This window comes from Schistocerca nitens, chromosome 1 (assembly GCF_023898315.1).
Source record: "Schistocerca nitens isolate TAMUIC-IGC-003100 chromosome 1, iqSchNite1.1, whole genome shotgun sequence".
Classification (NCBI taxonomy): Eukaryota; Metazoa; Arthropoda; class Insecta; order Orthoptera; family Acrididae; genus Schistocerca; species Schistocerca nitens.
Window position 1 is genome coordinate 909,088,691 of NC_064614.1, and position 25,419 is coordinate 909,114,109.

At 47.2% G+C, this 25,419-nt stretch overlaps 1 protein-coding gene across 1 annotated transcript in view; it reads left to right on the plus strand.

Annotated features, from left to right (window-relative positions):
* Nucleotides 1-25,419, plus strand: part of LOC126192305 (homeobox protein prospero) — a 64,972-nt gene that overhangs the window by 12,291 nt on the left and 27,262 nt on the right. Inside the window, exons 5-6 of the mRNA XM_049932593.1 lie at nucleotides 157-527; nucleotides 10,556-10,717. Of these exons, the coding sequence (XP_049788550.1) occupies nucleotides 157-527; nucleotides 10,556-10,717 (533 nt within the window). The remainder of the gene's footprint in view (nucleotides 1-156; nucleotides 528-10,555; nucleotides 10,718-25,419) is intronic.

Sequence of the window (25,419 nt, forward strand, 5' to 3'; positions counted from 1 at the left end):
TCTGATGCCGATCGAGGTTCAGACTGCAATGTCCTACGGTGTTTTTAGAAACAGGTGAAGCTTACGTAGACTGTCGGGTATAACAGTGGTGATGCACTGGGAGTGCACTCCCCGGGTGCGGCTATCGTCGTGTACACGCAGCGTTGTCGGCCGCAGGTGTCCGGCGCGCAGGCGGGCGGTCCCGTGGCGGTGCCGCCGGTGCAGTCGGCGGGCCAGCAGGCGGTGCCGGTGCCGGTGGGCGGCCCCGGGCAGGCGGGCCCCGGCGCGATGCACCTGGGCGGCGGCGCGGGCGCGGGCTCGCCCCCCGGCGGCGCCGTGGCGGGCGCAGAGTCGCCGCCGCTGCCGCCCCCGCACCCGCAGTCGCTGCTGCACCCCGCGCTGCTGGCGGCCGCGCAGCACGGCGCCTCGCCCGACTACTCGCACCTGCGCGCAGCCTCCGACGCCGTCGACAGGAACTCCGACTGCAACTCCGGCGAGGGGCCCTACGACGGCATTCAGCCTACAATATCCTTTTGCTCCAAGCTGTAGTGAGTTTCGCTCCAATGTGTAGTTACTAGGCTCTACCCTGCTCGCTGACGCGCCCTCTGCTCCTTCGTCCACCAGACAGTGTGCTCTGCTCTCAGACTTTCGAAGAATGCTCTCCTTTCCTGGTAATAATGAACGAGGTCACACCATTTCGGAACCGATCGAGTTGGTGCAGTGGTTAGCACACTGGACTCGCATTCGGGAGGACGACGGTACAATCCCACGCCCGGCCATCCTGATTTTCCGTGATTTCCCTAAATCGCTCCAGGCAAATGCCGGGATGGTTCCTTTGAAAGGGTACGGCCAACTTCCTTCCCTGTCCTTCCCTAATCCGATGAGACCGATGACCTCGCTGTTTGATCTCTTCCCCCAGACAACCCAACCCAACCATTTGGGAGAACGGCGGTTTAAATCCCCGTCCGCTAACCCAGAATTTCCCTCACTGGCCTAAGCCAAATGCTGGGAATATTTCTTTGATGAGTTTCGATTTCCATACGAGTCTGAGCTTGTCGTCGATAGGACGGATTGCTAGCTGTCTTTTCACGAAGCCACGTATTGACTTAAAAGATGTATTTTCTGTCTTCTGTATTCCGATACTCTTTTTACAGACTTCACGCATACGTGTCACTCGCAGTCTCTTCCAACAATCCTCCACCGCACCCGACCCCCTTCCTTGCAAGCCGTTATGAACAACGGAATTAAAGATGGCAAGGAAGTGCTAACTCGGACAGTACACTATCTAATCTAAAGTATCCACACCTTTATCAGTGGCCATCAATATGGGACATCTCTCGCTTTTACGAAGGCTTGAACTCTCTGGGCATATTTTCAATGGATGTCTCTGAATGTCTCTGGAAGAATAGCAGCCCAATCTCCCTCAAGAGCCGAAACCACTGATGATAGTTGCTGGACACTAAGGTCTGGTGAAGTCGTTCCGAAGGTGCTCCATTTGGTGCAGGTTGGGACTGTGGGCAGGCCAGTCCATTTTAGCAACTTCAGTGACCAAAAACCATTGCCTTATATCTGCTGTTTTAGGACTGGGTGCATTGTCACGCTGATACAAACAATAATGTTGCCCGAATCGTTCCTTTACTGCACACAGCGCACGAAGCTGCACTATGTGTTCATAGCCTACCACACTTAGCGGTTTCTTAAGTGCAATATGGGGACCACACCTAACGATGGAAACATCGCATACCTAACACTACCTCCTCTGTACCACCAGCTATCATTCTCCGGGCATTCGCCAAATCTGAACCCCTCCATCAGATTGGCACAGGTTATAGCGTGATCTATCGCTCCAAATCACTCGTTTCCAGTCGTCCACTGACCAGTGGCGTTTCTCCTTAGACCACATCAAGCGTCGCTTGGTGCCGACTACATAAATGTGTGGCCCATCAGGAGCTGCTCGACCGTTCTACCCCAATCTTTTTAACTCTCTACCCACAGTCACTGTGCTAGATGGACTACTGGCAGCACTTTGCCACTCACGAGTGATTTCATCCACTGATTTCATGCGATGATTTACAGCCACGCTCTGCTATGCTGAAACGGTACGTCCGATCTTGGTTTAGCTGTAGTTGTTCTTTCGCGCTCCCTCTTCACAGACAAATCGCTTACCCATTCTTCTGCAAATTTAATTATTTGTCGCATAACGGACAAACTGCATTCTTGAGCCGGCCCCTGTGGCCGACCTGTTCTAGGCGCTTCAGTCCGGAACCGCGCTGCTGCTACGGTCGCAATTTCGAATCCTGCCTTGAGCATGGGTGTGTGTTATGTCCTTAGGTTAGTTAGGTTTAAGTAGTTCTAAGTCTAGGGGACTGATGACCTCTGATGTTAAGTCCTATAGTGCTCAGAGCCATTTGAACCATTTTTTGAGCATTCTTGAGACGTAGGGTTACGAAAGGTATGGTGGACGAAGGACTGTCAGTACTCAACGTACTGATACGGAGACTGCATCTGATAAATGTGCTAATGTAAGTTTCTGCATGTACAAGCATGATTGAAATTACACAACGTGCGCTGTGCTTTCATCAGCTCCTCTCCTCAATGTTTAGATGTATTCAGTGTATATGATTAATCTTTCGTGGCGAATAAATTGTGCAGTTGACAAGTTAGCTCTGAAAACGTTGTTATCTGATCAGCACGCGATTTAGGTACCAGATATCCAAAACGCGTAAAGTATTGTAGAGGTGTAAGCAGCAACGTTCTGTCTACATCAGCTACCAAATTTGAAGTCATTCCTTGCTTTATTGATATTGTCCTGCAGGATACTTTTGTTGCCTTTAGGCTCTGATCAACTTTTTCTCTCAGTCGTACACTCGCAACTGGAGAGGAAAGGAGAGATTCAAAGTTCTAAATGATCTGTAAGGCATGTTCGGTTATCTAACACTGGAATTGCAAACACTGGAATTCCAGTGCTAATGAGGTGCATTTTTTCCAACCTATTACGTTTAGCCCAACGAAAAATCCACTGTACACACCGTAACTGAATGAATTATCTGTTTATAAACTGTGTAGTAATTTGAGCATCCACGAGAATTGGAAGTTGCCTTCTGAGACAGATTCACTCTAATACTCTCGAAATGGGCAAGATTCAACGGGTTAACGATCGACTTAGCCACACCTGCGTAAACTGCGTTACAGGTATCTAGGGTCTAGAAGGTTCTGTGTACTTACTTATCAGTTTCTCTGTGTCCGCCCCCGGTAGCTGAGTGGTCAGCGCGACAGACTGTCAATCCAAAGCGCCCGGGTTCGATTCCCGGCTGGGTCGGAGATTTTCTCCACTCAGGGACTGGGTGTTGTGTTGTCCTAATCATCTACATTTCGTCCCCATCGACGCGCAAGTCGCCGAAGTGGCGTCAAATCGAAAGACTTGCACCAGGCGAACGGTCTACCCGACGGGAAGCCCTCGTCGCACGACATTTCATTTCATTTCAGTTTCTCTGTCAGGTTTACTCGATCGTTCATGCAGTCGTAACATCGACTGAAGCAGCGTCTAGGCTAAATGGTGCTTCTTCATCCCAAAAGGCCCCTACGATGCCGGGAAACTATCAGAGAAGTCTAAAAGGCTTCTCATTATTCATTACTGTACTGCATTATAAAAAGGAGCTCTACAGAATGTAAGGTTCGTCAGTACTATATGTGGCCCTGAAGTACATCCTACTGAAGCAGTGTCTCGAACAGTCTCCTGTGTGACTTCACCTCCGTAGAGTTTCCTCCACTCTGACAGAGTTCGATCAGTCTCGACCCAAGTTTTCCTTTCCGTTCTTCGAACGAAACACTCAAGTTATCCTCAAGTCAAAGTTGGCGACCGCCCCAAGGAGCTCCTCCCCCCCCCTTCCCCCTTCCCTCCCCCCTTCACCACAGTCCTGTGACCTGCGCAGGGAAGATGCGACGTAACAGAGGCGGAAGCCTGGGAGGGGAAAAAATATCATAACAGATGCACAAACGAAGATTATAGGCGGCCGGCAGCTGGACTCAACTTCGGAAAGGGGAGGGCGGTGAATAATGCAGGCGGGTACGTCATCACAGAGTCCGTCTTTGGCGGCGGCGGCGCGCGCTCGTTCCTTATTCAGCGGCCGGCCGTGAGAACGCGGCCGCGCGGCCTTCCTCGTCTTGGCGTCTTGCAGCGCCGCCTTGGCGCAGGCAACCCTTCGCCCCGGCCTGCATTATGGACGGCCGCCTCGCTGTTTGCCTAACGTCCGATAACCTATTGTCACAAGAAGCTCCATTTTTAATGGCCACCAGCGGTCTGCCGAGCGTGTCCAGGACTGGGCTTCATTTTTTATTCTGTCTAAACTAATGAAACATTCACGCTGCCAGTTCTGAGAACTAAAGTTTTTCCAGCGCGTTATTAGTTGCAACTCTACGTCGAGTTCGGACTTTTTTTTTTTTCCAGCGAGGAAAAGTTACGATTCGTTTCGTCGGCACAAGTGGTCCTGTGAAGACGAGTGGGGGCAGTACAAGTTCCACTCGTTCCTCACGACCTGCATTCATTTTTCACCCACTCGTCTTCGTTATCTATGTGCAAGAGACTCCTAAAATGCGCCTTTAAATTAACTGGTATTTCGAGCTGTATCTGTTACGTAACTGGTGTAGAAAGAGACGAACAGGGAGGTTCCGCCGAACAAAGATGAAACTTGCTATTCACTGCTCTCTTAACGGGCGAGCCGTTACCTATTCAGTGGGTTACGATTCGAATTTCCAGAGGCAGCTACGTATACGTTCGCAGGAACTGTGTAACGTATTAGTTGCGGCAAGACCTTCAATTGTCAGAAGACCTTGCTCGTTAGAGACTGAGCTCTCCCTTCCTTCAAATGAACTTCGGGGAAGGATATGCTCGTGACTTTATTGAAGGTATCATTCCATCATACGCCTGAAGTGATCTACAAAAACCACGGAAGCCCTAAATCACTATTTCCGTACCGGGCATTTGCTGGAGGGAAATAGCGTGGGTAAAATAATACTGACCCGGAAAAAATTTACAATAAAACTGAGACGAGACTGACCGTTGTTAACGAACATCACAGAAGATGCTGGAAGTGGCCACCGTTGATGTTGATTCAGCGCTTTGTTCGACTTGGCACACCGTGGGACACGCGCAGCAGTTCTGCCTGAGGCACAGTAGCAGTACCGTTTTCACTGTTCTACTATAGCTCTTTGTATGTGTGAGGACTATTCGGGTACAACAGGCACTTCAATTTGTCCTACAGGTAAAAACCGCAGGGAGAGAGAAACCAAGCAATCGAAGTGGGCAGGAGATTGCACTGCCTCTACTGATTGTCCTCATCGAACAAATGTTCAAAATGTGTGTGAAATCTTATGGGACTTAACTGCTAAGGTCATCAGTCCCTGAGCTTACACACTACTTAACCTAAATTATCCCAAGGACAAACACACCCATGCCCGAGGGAGGACTCGAACCTCTCCCGGGACCAGTCGCACAGTCCATGACTGCAGCGCCCTAGACCGCTCGGCTCCTCAGCGAACACCTCATGCACTAGTGACAAGGTTGTCAGAGCGTTTCGTGCTGTGACTCCGTCTTGTTGAAAATGTTCCTACAGTCGTTCATTTGTGAGTTGATCCACATACGGATCAAACCTTTTCCGTATACATCCATTAGCATTAACATTTCGGTAAAAGAATCGTACTACGTTACGGACACCATACTTTGCGTACCAAACACCAATTTTGAAATTATGCATCGGTTCTTCAAAGCACTGAAGGGGATTTTCTGATGCATAATAGCGCAATTTCTGCGGGTTCACATAGTCCGACAGACTGAACCAAACCTCATGTGAAGAAATGGAAAACTGAGGATCCAAAACTCCTGATTCCACTTCATTCAGAAACCACTGGCAGAATTCAACAGGCGAAAGTTGCTCTGAACGCTTTAAGTCGTGCACAATTACAGAAAAATTCGCAGGATACAGATGGAACTCCTTTTTCATGATGTTTCGATACGGCGATCTCCTAATTCCCACTTGCTCAGCTAAACGGTGTTTGATTTCATCTGACTTTCTTCACATGGGTAATTTTTCCTGGTATTCGAACCCGTTTCGGGAGGCTGAGGTTTTTATTCTCTAAAGAGCCTGCTTCACGCCATTTTGCCATTTAGTTTTGCATTGCGTGCTACGCTGGAGGCTTTCCCAAAACACATCCAGCCTCATCCCCTTGCGCAAGCACTTCAGCACATGATTTTCACTTATTGTGCAGTCGAATCTGAACTCCCACTGCTATATAGTGAGCACAATTTCATGTTGCATTCAGCTGGTCAATAGACACTTCTGGTCCTCTCCGTCACTCAAGCGTAATGTCACAGAGAAGTACTCGGTGCATTGAAATTACGGTTTCCAGCATTTTCTGTGACGTACAATTCTCCTTTTCATTAAAAGGAGCCAACTCCGCAACCGTCTTATAAATATTTTCCGTGACTGTTTTATTTTGCTCCACGAAGTCTGTGGCTGTCAGAAGTGAAGTGTCTTAAGGAGCTAACTTATTTGTCTACTTAATACTTATGTTCAAGAATTACACTTCAGATACTTACAAGTGATAAATTGCTTCACTTGTGTTACTGGCTGGATTTTCCCCTCGGATTCTAATCACGAAAGAGTAGTCATTCGTTATTAAACTCGTACCAACAGAGAATATTGTTTTCCAAGATTTACTGATTACTGGAGACAGAGGAACCTTACTTACACTGAAATAATATCCAACAGTGAAGCAAAATTGCTGTAAATTCGTATCTGAGAGAATATTGCATATACAATGCTTGGACTTAATTTCGAGTGTCTTTTCGACAACGGCTTTAACAGTTCTACTAGGCACTTCTCTTCGTCTCCAGCTTAGTAATGAACAGTTGACAATAAGCAGCCAATACGTCCAAAAAAAAAAAAAACAGCAAGTTATCAAAGCCAGCTTGTTTTGCAAGAAACTGGAAATCAGTCTCCCAGAATTCCTTCTCTGATGACGATGGTTCAGTGATACAGTCTTACTTGTTCCTATAGCCGCTCTAGCGATTCTATTTTCTTCACATTTCGAAAAAAAAAACTGTATCGGACGCAAAACGTAACAGATCGCTCTTTCCACAGGTCGAAACCTCTGCATGGACGACGAACTAGCTACGGTTCAGTGCAACCGCACCTTACGTACAGAGAAGCAATAAAACACTAGGAAATGTCCTTCTTAATAAAAAAGGAAAAACGGTAGAAGAGTCATATTCTTATTGGGATGTGTACCCTGCGACTGAGTAGAGTGTAGTTTCGCGAGCTGTCCGCTTCTCCGGGCTCTGCGGGGCGGCTGGCATTGCTAGCGCTTCAGCATTTCCTTGCATTGTCTCCCATCCGAATGCTGAATCAAATCCTTTTATTGGGTATCTTGTGGCGGTCGAAGCCCCACCGCTATTTCCCCGCGATAGGCTTAGCCGCCGAAGCCTTAGGCGGTGCGATGTTGTTGTTGCTGAGACATCCGACCCAGCGGGGTCTGCCCGCTTCACGCGGATTGACACCTGACCCGGAGGTTGAACCCAGCGGCCGCTGCTCATCTGCAGACCTCCGCCCTCCAACCAGTCCGCTAAGCACTTACAGACACCACTGTCCCTGCACGCACCAGTTGGTAGATAATATTTACTGAGAAAAATTCTTCAGTAGCCCGTGGGAGGGAAGTACTAGTTCATGTATATCACTTAAAACTTTGGAATAACCGTAAGAGAGAAACGCCAAACTAGAGACGGAGCGACGGCTCAGGTTGGAGAGATACCACAGATGGAATACTTTTTGAGGAACCATTCCTGCAATCATTGGAATGATCTAAGTAACCCATGCAAGATCTAAATCATTATCGTCAACTGCCCCTGTCTTTTCGGTTGCCCCACAACCTCAGTTCAGAGCGATTTCAACTGACTGATAGTTGCATTTTACTGTTTCCGATTATCAGTCTGTGGTTACGCTGTAGCTACTAAAAGGGCCACCTAGAACTGTAGAGCATTCAAGTATGTTCTGCCACGTATTACTGTCCCTCAAAAGAGCTCTCTTTGGCCTAGTTTCCGAAACCCGCACCCTTCAACATACTTTAGATTTCTCCTCCTCTAAGAGGAATGTAGAGTATCGTGCTTCCCCAGTGTCCTTTGTTGTCAGAGAATTAGTAATTCATGAAACTTTTTGTCATTATCATTCATCAATTTGCTTTAATTGCTTCGTTAACACAGTTACAAATCGAAATCTAAATCGTTTTTGTATTTCAACTCTTCCCATAGTGTTCTGCCGATAATAGGTACACGTATCGTTTGCTCAGTGTCTGAAATTAACCTTCCTGATCATGGTTGCTAAACTTCAGGATTATTTTACTAGCAACTTGTTTTATCAGGGTAAATTCCGAAACTGATTATTCTCTGAGCCAGTTAGACAACTACAACGAGTGCAACACATTTTAGGCACTGTACTGGAAACAAAGAACTACTGCAAAACCAGCGTGAAAGTTATTTTCGCGGTGCTCGCACAGAAACGGAAATACACCAGCAGTTTGGCGTGATGGCATTCAGGGGCGTTGTCTAATTAAGACTTTGACACTGCCTGGCTATGCCGAACACCCCTCTCCCCCACCCCCTACCCCGCCCTTCAACTCCACTGCCAGCTCCGCCATCTGATGCACTAATTTCAACTGGGACTCATTAATATACTTGCGCAAAGTTTGTATAATTTTTCCCCACGCTTTGTCTTTATCTTGCCTCGACATTAGGAAACTGATTAACAGATAAGGAACACGCATTTGATTGCATGGTCTAAGGTAATACAACTTGGCTCCAAGTCGGCTTGCAACACCTGCCGGTGGCGCGGGTTGTCATTAACGATTCATCCCTGTGCTCGTTGGCAGGAGAACTGCCGGCTTCTCTGACCGGAGCGCTTCCCTCGCCTCTATTCCAGCGAGCTGTGTTACGCCCTCGCCGCGGACGGGCAACTTAAATACCACACTTGATACTGAATACTAATTTAGTTTTACGGCGCAGTTTAAGCCGAGTTACAGTCGGTAAAGCTCCCGTCATCCCTTTTCACTGTCATTACGGAAACCACGCTTACTGTAGCGTGTGCTCTGCTTCGATTAATGGAATATAATTTGCTTTCGAGCAGCGTTGTAGATCTCAATAAGTTACTACGAGGCTACGCTTGACGAGTAGTCTCCGAGGCACCTTGTCGATTACGCGGTGTATTAACGACGCAGTTTTAATGTCTTTGTTCTTCATTGTCAGCAGCAAGTGGGTGAGCAGTCCACGCCTCACCCCCTCCTCATTCAGCTTTCAGTTGCCTCTACGTTACACAGTATTGCAACACTCGTGCGACAGAGGTTGTACCACGTTTTATACTGACACGTAATGGCACAACAGGCTGTAAATGAGAGAGAGAGAGGCTGCCATATGTAGACTAGTTCATTACTTTTCGGAAATTTAAGAAGAAAAGCCAGACATTTTCTCTCTTTATCTACTCCTTTTCTTTATGTCAGTTCCATTGGCTTGGAAGTAGTCTTAAAGGTAATTTGTGTTAAATACGGGAATTGGCTCCATCTAACCTCTGTCTTTTTCACGTAATCGTTCGACGTGAGGCAAAATAACAAAGGCAGCTAGGTAATTTCTTGCATACTGATACAGGGCTGATAACTTTCTATTGCCCTTCCTCAGTAGAAGTAACAGTTAAGACTACTGCGACTTAGTTTGACTTCTCATTCCTTGTGTCTGGTTTCTGAGCAGACTACCGACTGGTAGAAATGAATAAAAATTCATAATGTAAAATTTTCTGTTCTTATTTAAATCACATTTGTAAGTCAAAGTACTGCAATAACGAAACAGGTTGTCTTTAGGGAGTGCAAACACTGTGATATTGGATTGAAGGTAGTGTGTAGTCATAAAGGTTTTCCTCTGATGTTTGGGTACGTTCTTATTGAAGTAGTTCATTGGTGTGTACCTTTAAAATTGCAGCGTGATTAGAAGTCGCTTGCAGTACCTTCTAGCTTAAGGTTTAGCGAAGATACAAGTAACTTTTTGGGAAATTGTCAACAATTTGTTATCGGCTTAGCACATTCGCCAGGTTCAGTGTCTTCCAGCATGATATTTATCCTTTGGTGTGAGACACACTTCTTGAATAGTGGAGCAATGCCGTTTAGAAACAAGTATTCGTGATAAGAAGCATTAAATAGTTCTCAGTAGTTTGCATACCTAACGTTCTCATGACATTTTTAGATAAGTGACATGGACGCTATCATAACTACTATGACCGGAAGGAAATCTGAATAGTTACTCCGAATAGTTCGTCATCCAACGACTGCATCCATTCAATGTAATCAAACTTAGAGCTATATTAAGGAACACAAAGAATGGTGGAAGCACGTGCACCATTTGTGTTATTTGTGTGTGTGTGTGGGAGAGCATGGGCGAGTGTGTGGAGTGTGCCAGGCTGAAGTAGCCCTCGCATAGAGGGCGCGAGCGAAGCTGCGTGCCACGGTCTGCCCGTCATTGTCCAGTTGTTATTTCCTTAACCAGCGTGAACTCGTCGACGTTGACGCCGATGCACCTGCGCAAGGCGAAGCTGATGTTCTTCTGGGTGCGCTACCCCAGCTCGGCCGTGCTCAAGATGTACTTCCCAGACATCAAGTTCAACAAGAACAACACGGCGCAGCTCGTCAAGTGGTTCTCCAACTTCAGGTAAGCCAGCTGACCGCACTTTTCTAGCTAGAGCACGCTGCTGGCGTAAAGGCCCGTGTTGCACCATGGAATAACCCGTGATCGGTTGGTTAGACTTCAAGTAACGTGAACGTTGGCAACTAAGCGTGCAGGTCGTCTGACTCCGCATGCCTAGTAGCTGACTTACGAGACAGCTATAGCATCCAGATGAGATCTTTCCAGTTCGTTTATCACGGGGTTCTTTATGGCGATACACGAAATTTAGTGTTAAGCTTAAGATCGCGTCCATAGCACACGAATGTATTCACATATAAATTGACTTTTTAATTCTAAGCGCATCACCCCAATCTGAAAAATATAGTACTTACCACGGAACTGGAACTAAATACAATCTTCAAATATTCACTTTTACAACGTAATTGCCTATATTCGTACACAAAACGGGCTAATGAACAAGTAAATATATGCGAAGTATCCAGCTATTCGGTTTACATTCCTACAGCCATCCAATATTACAACATGCGCAACTGACGTATTTACACTATACCAAGTATATGATTTACTATCTTTGACTTGACTGATAGTAAGTCCCTGGTTTGACTCTTTGAAACAAACAAAGCAGAGCTTTCTTTCTTAAAATGCACAGAACTAAACAGAGGCGCAAGTTACCTTCAATGTGTACACAATTTCCATGCTTCTGTTCACAAACAATTTATACGGCAGTAAAGGTATGTTACGGAGTGTTACGATTAGAAGTAAAGCTTCAAGAAAGACCAGAAAGCTTCATGACAGATCAGAACAGAGTGTTGCCAGGGGTTCAAACTCGGACCCTTGCATTTCAGCTATAGAGAAGCGTTTTACGGTCCCTCTCATAGCTTCTATCTACCAGTATCTGTCTGCTGCTATTCACATTTCACATAATACTCACTAGCTCCTGACCACTGTACTAATTAGTCACAACTGCTGAAGTTCACCACTACGAAACATCATTAAGACTATCGATGGGAAGACATTCTATCTTGTCAATATTGTTTCCCGTAACTAATACAGGATGAAGGCTTCCCGAAGACAGGTGAATGCTATTTCGTTCAACAAGTCTCTTGAAACTATTTGCATATACTGATGTAGCTTCTAATGTGACACACAGTAACCGACCAACAAAGACAAATGTATTTTCACTGGTTGCTTAACTCAAGTGACTGCAGCACGTTTAACAATGCTAAGAGGAACTTGAGGTCTGTTGTGCTACACATCCGTCATCGTAACTAAGCTGATTCGTTGTTCGATTTCCATATCTGCAATCGTTGCTTTCATGTGAAAACTGACTGCTCGCATTGCTAACATTCCATAGGAAACTAGCGCTCTTGTCTGCTTCCTTTTTCCAACTTTCGAAGCCTCAGATGGAAGAAGGGAAAACAATCTCGAATAATAACAATATCCGATGACTTCACTGTATTCTAAGCTGATCCGTCCACCGAACGGACGAGTCACTAAGAATCGAAGAATGAGCATTACATTAAACAGCAAAACATGTAATCACATCTAAGAGAAACTACTTCTCCAAGAAATCACTATTACACTGAAAAATCTGCAGCCAAATTCAGTTTCAACTCTTTTCAATTTCACCTTGCGGTGTGCGGTATTTCCCTGGCCGGAATGGGAAGAAGAAAATTTTCGCCAGAGCTGTCGGCTACGAGACCGCGGCGTAAGAAATGTGACTCGTTCGCAATATGTGCTCCCCTCGGCCCATTTCCGCGGCGCTATCGATTGCGAGGGGAGGGATCTACAGAATGGGTTCCACGCGGCACTTGCTGCTCCCTTCGCGCAGCCTCCTTACAACAACTCTCCAGACCACGCCAGGCCGCGCGGCGCCGTGCCGCGTGCTGCTCGCTGCTCGCCACCCCTGCGACGTAGGCTCCACTCGCCGCATCTGCGTCTAAGAAGTTGCCGGCACTCCGAGGCTGCTACGTTGGGCCTCGGAAACTACACGTGCTCCTTACATCGAATAATGATGTATACTAAGGCTTCACGAATTCCTGGCCGTCGTTAATCCTGATGAAGTTTTATGACTTTCCAGAATGAAATTTCACTCTGCAGTGGAGTGTGACCCGATTTCTGGTAGATTAAAATTGTGTGCTGGACCGAGTCTCGAACCACGGACGCTAAATTCACTGGTTTCAGTTTCGAGTCCCGCCCCGGTACAGAGTTTTAATGTAGGAGGAAGTTTCCTATTCTGCGTTTTTTGACGTTCCAGTCCCACTGTTGCGTCCTTCCTCTGGAGTCTCTGTTCTTCATGTGACTGAAAATTGTTCACTAGTAACTCTTTAATCTCTCATTTTGAAATGCCTTTATCTCTGAAAATTCCCTAGGATTGAACGCTAGAGATGTGCACTACACCGGAAAGTAAGGAAAGGCATCGTTGCTACTCCCTAAACATTGTTCGTTAATCTTGATACTGATCTCAACTTTGTGTTGTGTACCCTTTTCCGTACAAAAAATGGTGAGAGTCTGCAGTTATATTCTGAAAAATGGCCTTCGATAAGTAGATTTCCAATTGCAATGTTGCGTAGCATAATTCAAGCCTCTCTTTCTTTATGTTAACAGCCGTGTATCATCACGGAATAAACAGCTAGTATCGGTACAGCAGTAGGCATAAATTCATACACAAAACCTCTTTGCGTACTCTTAAAATTAACTATCTGTTGCTTCCCTCTCCTCGAGCTATCTTTTCCGCATTCATGCAGTTACCAGGACTTATCACCTACTCATCCCTTACCGCCACACATGTCTAAAAGTCCCAACACATTTTTGTTATGTTTCTTACTGCTTGTGGAATACATTGTCCGTTGTTGTTTTCAGTAGTGAGCAAAATGACGGCAGTGACTGGTAAAACATCTGGGGGGAGGGGGAGGAGAGGGGGGGGGGGGAGGAATTCCAAACTCAATACCTGTAGCACACGACATTCGTGTAGATGACATACCAGACTGCTATACAGGTCTAAACAGAACACAATCATCATTTAGTACCATAGAACTACCGTATGCCCAAGTTTTTCTAAGGCATCTACTGCTGAAGTGTTAGCGTAATGACATAATTGACACATACAAAGTGGATTAGTTATAACAAATTTATGCGAAAGATCTTTTCCTCGTTTATAAACCTCTGGTGTTCCATTCGTCTTTAGCCATTGGTCCAACACGAACAACAGTCTATAAGGTTTCTGAACAAAATGAACTTCACTTGTAAGGTCAAAAACATTTTTCAAATTAGAGACAACAAACAAATGAAGTTATATTAGCCCTTCTTTCCCTCTCGTATTGGTCTCCACAGTTCTTCATATTCTGTTTTTTTCTTCCTTTCCCTCGAGCATTCCTTCATCCTTTCTCTGTGTTCATTTTCTCCTGTGCACAGTGCATTTTGAACCTGTTTACTTATGCTTCCCCCGTTGGGTCCCTTCCACTTGTAACATTTCTGTTCTAGAGCTACTCCCTGTCTATTGTTTCTTCTTCTGTTCAGTTGTTTCATTCTAAACTCATCTTTATCTCTTGAGCTTGTAGTCGACTTCTTTCACCAAAAGTTTTTGTGGATCTCGGTATTTAATTGGATGACATCCATTCTGCGTAAATGATGCAAGAATATCAATCTCATCTTCCTTGTTCCTACTGTTACTATTTTCTACATTGTGATATATATTTTTGCACTACTAATTTTTCTCCTAATTTTTCTCTCCAACTTCTAATGCAGTATTAGACATTCAATGGGATATAGGCATTCTGGTTTCACAAATGTATGTTTGGCCTTATTTATATGATGTCAACGTGTTTTAAAGGTGCTCACGAAGTAAGAGGCACAGCATTCCGACTTGACGACTGTATTAGTCGTTAGTCTGTGAAGGCAGTCCAGGAATCGGTGAAAGGTTTTCCGTCATACACCACAGTAGAGTGAAGTCTTCATGGTACAGTCTACGAGAATAGTTTTTCGGTATCGGAGTCAGTTTTTCGAGGAAATCTCTGCGTGATATTACAAATTAAACTATCAAATGGCTCTGAGCACTATGGGACTTAACATCTGAGGTCATCAGTCCCCTAGAATTTCGAACTACTTAAACCTAACTAACCTAATGACATCAGACACAGCCATGCCCGAAGCAGGATTCGAACCTGCGACCGTAGCAGACGCGCGGTTCCGGACTGAAGCGCCTAGAACCGCTCGGCCACCGTGGCAATTAAACGATCCTACGTACACTTCCATAGTGGTCGTCTTCAGGGTGACACCGACCGTCGTAGCTCCGTAAGCATACTTTGCAGGATTTTGGATAAATTGTTAAATCGGAGCCGCGCAATCGAAAACGGGACCGTGCTAGAGAAGGGCGGTTGTCCTCTTTGGTGTGACGTTTTAAGGCCGGCCTTGCTCGATCAGCTACGCAGACTCCAGCCACCCCCTGACACTCCCACCACGCCGCCCCCGCGCTCGCCCGGAGCTCGCCGTCGTGTTCCGTGACGTCGGCCGGGCTTTGTGGCTGCGTCCCCGCCTGGCGTACTCCACGGTTCCGCCTGAAACATTTATCGGCCTGCTCCGTATTTACCCTTGTACGTGTTTTAATGGCGAGTTACCTTAGGACGGGTGCGCACTCTGTTTGCACGCCGTTACCCGAAATAATTAATTAAAAGTTGTCTATCCTGGCTCGACACGCAGTGCATAATATCTCTGATTCCCTCTCCCCTGCCTCTCTCTCTCTCTCTCTCTCTCTCTCTCTCTCTCTCTCTCTGTGTGTGTGTGTGTGTGTGTGTTATCCCCCCCCCTCTCTCTCTCACTCTTTCTCTCTCTCTTACTAGCCTCTTCTTCCATTCGTCCATTTCTCCATCCAGGATCTCATTTCCTGTTCCTCAATGACACTTGATGTACTGCTCAAGAATCCTCACTTGATGTACTGCTCAAGAATCGTTACGTAATACCGTCCCAAGCAATTCTTAACATTTCGTAATCCGTAACTCGCTGTTATTAGTTTAGTTAGGAAGTAAAGAGAAAGTGCAGAAAGTACGGAATTAGATGTGGGTCTATAAGCCGGATATAGAGAACAGTATATTTCAGTTAAACCAAACTACCAATCAATCTTCGACAAAATAAAATGAGAAACAAACAAAAATAAATTGTTTACATGTCTTCACTTCACTGCTACTGAAGACTAATGAATCGAGCAAGCTGCTTGGCCCCACTTTTTTCACACCACTTATCAGCTTCTCCTGCAGTGTACTCGAATTACGTCATTTATCTTGTTCTGCCTGTATCGTAGCATTCGGTGAATCCCAGCCGAATGATGAACGCGAAGACAGCATTTATCCTGTTTGTTGTGTAATTGCTACTGGCGTCTGTAGAAAAACGTATTTCCAGAGTGTACTTTGAGCTGAAACCCGACATTTTTCTGTGGTTATAACAGTAGTGAATGTAATGCCTTGTGGTTTGTTTTCCGATGCGGTATTTTTAACCTGCAGCTAGCTGTACGTACGTTTATTACAAGCAGTTTATACTATCTTATCCAAGAAATCACTTTCTGTGTATTGTTTAGTTTCCTCATTCGTCTGTCGATTTATCAGACTCGCCTAAGTGCACCATATGAGTAAGTTATTCGTTCTATTTCATTGATTGCCCTGTTCTTGCTTCGCATTTTCGTTACCGTACTTTCGGTTTCCTTACCTCCGAATTTCTCTTCAGTAACTCTAACGCTCTGTGTATGTACCTCAGATCGACTGTAGGGGCCCTGAGTTGCACTTAGTTACATCGTTACCAGCAGTCGTAACAAAAAGTATCCCAAAGTGTGGGATACTTCTTAGGTCCGACACTAGATTTTATGGTAGAACGTCACCAGGGTCTGGCCTACTCAAACATTCAGTGTGTTAGTGACAGCTTTATGACTCCCTCCTTGAATTACGTCATTTTTTGTGACATTGTTCATACAGCTTGACGACTGATACCTGGAGATATGTGGGGCGTGTTCTGCGGCATATTTTGATTTTTTTGCTTATAAAAAAAGAGTTTCATTTTTAGATTAGACAGCAGAGCGTATTGGTAACAGTGGTCTGTTAGTCTTCACGCGTTGTCAGCCTAAGTAGGCCGGCCGGAGAGGCCGAGCGGTTCTAGGCGCTACAGTCTGGAACCGCGCGACCGCTACGGGCGCAGGTTCGAATCCTGCCTCGGGCATGGATGTTTGTGATGTCCTTAGGTTAGTTATGTTGAAGTAGTTCTAAGTTCTAGGGGAGTGATGACCTCAGAAGTTAAGTCCCATAGTGCTCAGAGCCATTTTTTCAGCCTAAGTAGGTTAACACTACTTTTTGGCTGCAGTCACTATGGGTTAGCTTTTATTGCTCGATTTTTATTTGTAAATGGAAGCCATGTTCGTCCAGAGACGTGGCAGCTTTTCTGCATATTGTATGACGTGGCACAGCTGTAATGAAAAGCATCTTCAAGTGTGGCATACCTCTTAGCTTCGACACAGGGTTTTGTGGTAGAAAGGCACCAACGTCTGGCCAACGCAGCCTTCCAGTAAGGCAGCGACAGCCTTCCTCGCTCCTCTCGGCAGCAGCAGCCGTCGCGCGAGCGTCTCAGCACGCAGCCGCAGTATTGGCCTGGTCGGCCGCGATGCTTATCTGCCGTGGGGCAGGGGTAGCTGCAGCGTGTCGGAAGGCGGCAATTTCCGCCGCCGACAGTTCCCCATTAGCGGCTGCGTCTACCCGCTTGTTGCTCGCAAGATGCGGGGGAGGCCGCGGTGACGCGGCTCTGAGTTGTCTTACCTCACCACAGGACACCCAGCGCCATAGGAACGTGCCACATGTGCCTCAGATAAAGAATTTTTACGTTTCCCCTTTCCTGTCTAGCGTCTTATGCGAATGTAATTGTCCTCTGATGTGGTGCTAGGCAGCCCATAAAGTGGCTAAATGCCTCCTACCGAATTGATGGTGACGGACTAATCTGACTCCCCTGGCGTGACGTATGATGTTACGCAGAAGACGTCGCAATTGTTTGTACCACACTATTCATAAAGCACATATAGAACTATCGACAAATTATGTGTAAGAAAGTTTTTCACTCCTAAAACAACGTCAGTCTGTCAGGCAACCTATTCACATCTCGGTCTGTGCATGCTGCAGAAAAAAATTAGATTCCAACTTTCTTATAACTTATAAACATAGAATTACTAGCAGCCGTAAAATATAATAAGAATCTATTTATGGACAAGAAATAAGTAATGGCCATACCTATAATCAGTCGTAACATCTAACAATGTGGGAACAGGGGTTTCCCTATGTTATTGTCTACATCTGTAAAACAACTTGAAAAAAAGCATTTTGTCCCATCAGCTGTACGGTTTTTTGTTTATTCTCTACCGGTATCGATTGTTACGATCATCTTCAAGGAGAAAAATATCGCACATCAATGGATCAGTCACTCATTTCCATCATACACATTTAGGACATATATAATTGTGACATTAGTCTTTCATAAAACAGTCCATACAGACATACAGTTGTGTTTCTCTTTATCACCAAATGTGCGCAACTGTAAATGTGCCAAGTCATTTGTATAGCTCATATATATAACAGAAATGTATTGTCGATCCATTGAGGTGCAATGTTTTTCTCCTTGAAGATGATAGACAAGAGAAACAGGTGAAGAATAAACATAAAATTGCACAACTGATGGCACGAATATGCTTTTTCCAAAAAATGAGCGAACAGTACAATGTAGCAAACGTTTTAACATCTGGTAGCCGACTTAGCCCTTTTTATGGAAACTAAAACTGTGGGATTTCTCAATGACTTTGCTTTTTAGATGGTTCTGAAAAGGTCCACTATTCACGTCGGCGACTGGTACTGACTAGCAAAGGACCCAACACACTGTAAGACACGAAATAATGATTAAGTGCTTTGTGTATGAAGCTCTTCTACTAGTAATTTAAAGAATATACGAACTGATGGAACTGTTACTGTCAATCATTTCGAAAGGAACTGTTAAATTGCCGAGTGTTTTGCTGACACATCCGGATTTCATTCTCAGAAGAATGGTCGTGCATGTTCGGCTGTCACTTCTTAAAGTGAGTGCTTTATTGGTGTCTGCTGATTGCATAGCAACTGGTATAGGCACTTAATCAGTGACGTTCGTAGTTTATACCAAACTAGTCGTAATATCGCTGCGACGGAGTTCGAACCAAGGCTTCGTGGTACTAGTGCCCTTCCAACGGGCAGTGAACAGACGGTTGTTTAATGATTCGGCTGTTAATAAAAAGTACTTCTTCACTTCAGTTGGCAGACGTCGCATTCATGGGCTCTGTGGTGATGCATAATTCCATTACCACTTTTTTTTATGCAAAGGAGACTGAATGTGCTATGTTTCATTCTGTCATATGTACGGTCGCTGAACTGCATAGCTCCTCCTTCGATACTCCTGGCTTTCTTAGTCGGTATAAGACTTTCCATAGACACCCCTCCCCCCACTCTATTATCTTACGTCTAGATGGTTCAAACAGTTCTGAGCACTATGGGACTTAACATCTATGGTCATCAGTCCCCTAGAACTTAGAACTATTTAAACCTAACTAACCTGAGGACAGCACACAGCACCCAGTCATCACGAGGCAGAGAATCTTACATCTAGATCGTGCTTTATAAAACATCCATAACTCTTAGTCTCGACGGAGAATACAACAATAGTAACAAAATGACGATGAATGCACATTTCCCTTGTCCATATACTGTAAACAGCTATCGAAACTTCTTTGCCGAAGCATAAAGCATCATAGTTAACTGTTCAAAAATGGCTGTGAGCACAATAGGACTTAACTTCTGAGGTCATCAGTCCCCTAGGACTTAGAACTACTTAAACCTAACCAACCTAAGGACATCACACACATCCATGCCCCAGGCAGGATTCGAACCTGCGACTGTAGCAGTCACGCGGTTCCGGACTGAAGCGCCTAGAACCGCTCGGCCATCCCGGCAGGCTCTACTGTTCGTTTCATGTAATAGTTCTGATATGGTTCTTCTGATGACATGTAGCGACAAGTATCAACAGACTGTAGGATTAGAAAACAATTAACATGTGAAATGTCCCGTAATTTCCAGGACAACACCTGCATCTTCTGTTATAGAAATTACCTCTCAGATCCACCAACGATTTCAGCCAATCCGCTATTGTCATCTTGTGTCATCTCGTTGCGACCGTCCACGGAGAAAGGAGAACGCCATGCTGCAGGTAGGGAGGGCAAGCTATGCTGAGTTTCCCTTCCCGCAGTGAAAAAAAATCTCCCCTTCGCGATTCGAATTAGCACCCCCGTGCGCGCTCGTGACCAAAGATGCGCGACCGGGAATCAAGGAACGGGGCATTCATCACAGCCGCGGTGACGGTTTTGTTGCGTGTGGTGCGCGGCGCCCAACGCACACACACACTAATTCACGGGCGCGCGCGCAAACACACACACACACACACACACACACACACACACACACACACTAATTCACGGTGAGTGCACCGTGGGGCCTGTGACTGTAGCACTGGCGTCCTTTCTTTCTTTTTTTTCGAAATTCGACATTAAACTGTTACGAGGAAGTCATTTCCCTTAAGAGAAGGCGCGGCCATTATGAGCTTCGCCGGGTTTCTTCCCCAGTTTAGATACACGCGCTGCGGTCCTTTTCCTCCTTCTGTTTTGTCTTTCCCGCCTCAAAAAAGAAAATAAAAGTAGAACGAGAGGCCGCGAACGTAAAGGGTTGCGGAGGTGAGCAACAATTTGAGCCAGAGGAGGGTGCGGGCGCGGGCGCACACACGCCCGGACTCCTCACCTCACCTCACATGCTCGCCGTACGAACGCCGCACCTTGAAATAATGAATAGTAATTAGGATAGGTTAAGAATAGCAATTACGCACGCATGGAGAGGGAGGGGGTGTGGCGGGGGTGGGGGGGGGGGGGGCGAGCGCTTGAGGAGGGGGAAGCAAAGGCAAGACGGAGACGGAGAAAAACGCCCGAGCGCCGAGGGAGAGCGTCAAGGGACAGAACCGGAAAAAAGAGGCATGTTCACTAATTAGAGCCAAGACCGTAATTAAGTAATTTTTAATTAAGTGACTCCTGACTTGGTAATTCTACTGTGTGGCGGGAGACAGAGAAACACGCGACGGCGTAGGAGGGGGTACTTGCGGCCGCGAGGGAGCGAGGGTGGGGCCGCAGAGGGGGGCGGGAACGGTGGGGGGGGAGGTAAGCGCGGCCACAGGGGGGCTGCAGAGGGGGGCGGGCCGCGGATCAATCCGCTCACTCACGTCCTGTTTATGTCGAGTTTTTTCGCAGTTATTTTTATTTTTCGAGGAGCGAGTAGCAGAAGCAGCCCCCACCCCAGGAGCTGCCGCCCACGTGCCCCGCCGCCCACCCCTGCTGCTCCTTCCCTGGGGGCCGTTTTTTAACGATCCGGCCGCTGTGCCGCTGCACCGCGCCTCCCGAGATAAGTAGTGCGTATGTGCCGTGCGTAACGCCTAGCGCGTAAGGCACACCACTGCCGGCCGCCTAACCTGTTCGTTCCTCCTGACGTTGCACGTGTGCGCCCGCTAGGGGCGACCAGACCGGGTTCTGAGGCAGGAGGCCTGCACGCATCCACGACCTCCCAGCTGGGCTTAGCAAGTACCAGCAGTGTTCCCTTTGCATTTTTTTTGTCCACGGTGAGAGCACCGTGTGTGCAAGTATCGACGTTCGCACTCATCCGTTAGTTCGCAGTTTAACTTGGCAACATCTTCAGCAGGCACAGGCTTCTTCATAAGGTATTCCAGTGATTCTTGCTCCTTATGGTATGGCTGTTACCATAACTGGCCAGGTGTGCAAGAGCACCGACGTGCAAGTCCAGCGACACTTAGAAGACCGGCGGCAGTTTTTTCCCCTTGGGCCAATTGCTCAAGTCGTGACGGAGGAGGTGAAGAGTCTGCACTTCCCCCTGCAGTAGAGGTACTGGTGGGTGGCACAAAAATGCGCTATCCCAGGTGCTATGTGCTCGTCACGGACATGGGTGATCCATCTGCGGCTCCAAATCGAGCAACGTTGGGAATGTCTCCTGCGGCAGCTGCAGATGCAGTTCTCCGCTCCGTCAGCCTTCCAGCGACCACTGCACCTGCGGACACTTCCACCCCACCTCCACCACCCTCACATCAGAGTCCTGGTCCAGCAGCATGCCTGTCTGAGAATGTGTGGCAGGACAATGCTTTGAATCCCACGCAGCATGAACAACATGAGGAGGCATCATATACTTGGTGTCTGTTCTTTCGGACATGTCACCACTGCCGCACTGGCTATGCTAGCAGGCCTCCCGTCGTGCCCAAATTCTTAACTTAAGCCACACACTACTGATGTAGTGCCCCTATTCCTTAGCCTCATTACTCACGGCGTCTCGCAGATTCCATTAAGAGTTCGTGCTTGGTGTGTATCTCTACTGAAGAGATCATAGGTCGTCATCGCCATATATACATATACACTCCTGGAAATGGAAAAAAGAACACATTGACACCGGTGTGTCAGACCCACCATACTTGCTCCGGACACTGCGAGAGGGCTGTACAAGCAATGATCACACGCACGGCACAGCGGACACACCAGGAACCGCGGTGTTGGCCGTCGAATGGCGCTAGCTGCGCAGCATTTGTGCACCGCCGCCGTCAGTGTCAGCCAGTTTGCCGTGGCATACGGAGCTCCATCGCAGTCTTTAACACTGGTAGCATGCCGCGACAGCGTGGACGTGAACCGTATGTGCAGTTGACGGACTTTGAGCGAGGGCGTATAGTGGGCATGCGGGAGGCCGGGTGGACGTACCGCCGAATTGCTCAACACGTGGGGCGTGAGGTCTCCACAGTACATCGATGTTGTCGCCAGTGGTCGGCGGAAGGTGCACGTGCCCGTCGACCTGGGACCGGACCGCAGCGACGCACGGATGCACGCCAAGACCGTAGGATCCTACGCAGTGCCGTAGGGGACCGCACCGCCACTTCCCAGCAAATTAGGGACACTGTTGCTCCTGGGGTATCGGCGAGGACCATTCGCAACCGTCTCCATGAAGCTGGGCTACGGTCCCGCACACCGTTAGGCCGTCTTCCGCTCACGCCCCAACATCGTGCAGCCCGCCTCCAGTGGTGTCGCGACAGGCGTGAATGGAGGGACGAATGGAGACGTGACGTCTTCAGCGATGAGAATCGCTTCTGCCTTGGTGCCAATGATGGTCGTATGCGTGTTTGGCGCCGTGCAGGTGAGCGCCACAATCAGGGCTGCATACGACCGAGGCACACAGGGCCAACACCCGGCATCATGGTGTGGGGAGCGATCTCCTACACTGGCCGTACACCACTGGTGATCGTCGAGGGGACACTGAATAGTGCACGGTACATCCAAACCGTCATCGAACCCATCGTTCTACCATTCCTAGACCGGCAAGGGAACCTGCTGTTCCAACAGGACAATGCACGTCCGCATGTATCCCGTGCCACCCAACGTGCTCTAGAAGGTGTAAGTCAACTACCCTGGCCAGCAAGATCTCCGGATCTGTCCCCCATTGAGCATGTTTGGGACTGGATGAAGCGTCGTCTCACGCGGTCTGCACGTCCAGCACGGACGCTGGTCCAACTGAGGCGCCAGGTGGAAATGGCATGGCAAGCCGTTCCACAGGACTACATCCAGCATCTCTACGATCGTCTCCATGGGAGAATAGCAGCCTGCATTGCTGCGAAAGGTGGATATACACTGTACTAGTGCCGACATTGTGCATGCTCTGTTGCCTGTGTCTATGTGCCTGTGGTTCTATCAGTGTGATCATGTGATGTATCTAACCCCAGGAATGTGTCAATAAAGTTTCCCCTTCCTGGGACAATGAATTCACGGTGTTCTTATTTCAATTTCCAGGAGTGTATATATATATATATATATATATATATATATATATATATATATATATATGTTCACTCCAAAAGAAATGCACACTATTTCTGTAAAAACATAGTTTTTATTCTGCATGTGTGAAAGATTTACAGTGTGTAGATACATCCTTCCCGCTTGTTTTCAAACTTGGTAACTTGGTTCAACCTGTTCCCGTGAGTGGCGTCGTCGCAGTATGTCTTCAAGATGGCTCCTACACTTGACGTTCGTCAGAAGCAACGTGCTGTCATAGAATTGCTGTGCTGTGAAAACGAGACAGTGGGAAACATCCACAAGAGGTTGAAAAAGGTGTATGGAGATGCTGCTGTCGATGGCAGTACAGTTAGTCGGTGGGCATGCAGGTTACGTGACGAAAGTGGGCACGGCAATATTGAGGATTGTCCTCGCAGCGGCAGGCCTCCTACTGCACACACCCCAGACTATGTGCAGAGACTTAACGAATTGGTGACTGCTGACACACGCATCACAGTGAACGAATTGTCACGCTACGTTGGGATAGGGGAAGGAAGTGTTTGCAGAATACTGAAAGTGTTGGCGTTAAAAAAGGTTTGTGCCAGGTGGGTTCCAAGGATGTTGACAGTGGCTCACAAAGAAACAAGAAAAACGGTATGCAGCGAATTTTTGGAACAGTACGAGAATGGTGTAGATGAATTTCTTGGAAGAATTGTGACAGCTGATGAAACATGGCTCCATCATTTTTCACCAGTTTTCCCTTGCGCACGCTGCCAAACAGTGGCTCCAGTAGGCTGGTCCAGAATGTTACCGTACGGGTATACAGGCGCTCATTCCAAGATGGCATAAGGCAGGTGAGAGGGATGGAAATAATGAGGAGAAATGAAAATATTGTTCCTAAAGGATATATCTACACATTTAAAACTTTCAAACATGTAGAGTAAAAGATGGATTTAAAAAAAGAAATAGTGTGCATTTCGTTTGGAGTGACCCTCGTATATATACACTCCTGGAAATTGAAATAAGAACACCGTGAATTCATTGTCCCAGGAAGGGGAAACTTTATTGACACATTCCTGGGGTCAGATACATCACATGATCACACTGACAGAACCACAGGCACATAGACACAGGCAACAGAGCATGCACAATGTCGGCACTAGTACAGTGTATATCCACCTTTCGCAGCAATGCAGGCTGCTATTCTCCCATGGAGACGATCGTAGAGATGCTGGATGTAGTCCTGTGGAACGGCTTGCCATGCCATTTCCACCTGGCGCCTCAGTTGGACCAGCGTTCGTGCTGGACGTGCAGACCGCGTGAGACGACGCTTCATCCAGTCCCAAACATGCTCAATGGGGGACAGATCCGGAGATCTTGCTGGCCAGGGTAGTTGACTTACACCTTCTAGAGCACGTTGGGTGGCACGGGATACATGCGGACGTGCATTGTCCTGTTGGAACAGCAAGTTCCCTTGCCGGTCTAGGAATGGTAGAACGATGGGTTCGATGACGGTTTGGATGTACCGTGCACTATTCAGTGTCCCCTCGACGATCACCAGTGGTGTACGGCCAGTGTAGGAGATCGCTCCCCACACCATGATGCCGGGTGTTGGCCCTGTGTGCCTCGGTCGTATGCAGTCCTGATTGTGGCGCTCACCTGCACGGCGCCAAACACGCATACGACCATCATTGGCACCAAGGCAGAAGCGACTCTCATCGCTGAAGACGACACGTCTCCATTCGTCCCTCCATTCACGCCTGTCGCGACACCACTGGAGGCGGGCTGCACGATGTAGGGGCGTGAGCGGAAGACGGCCTAACGG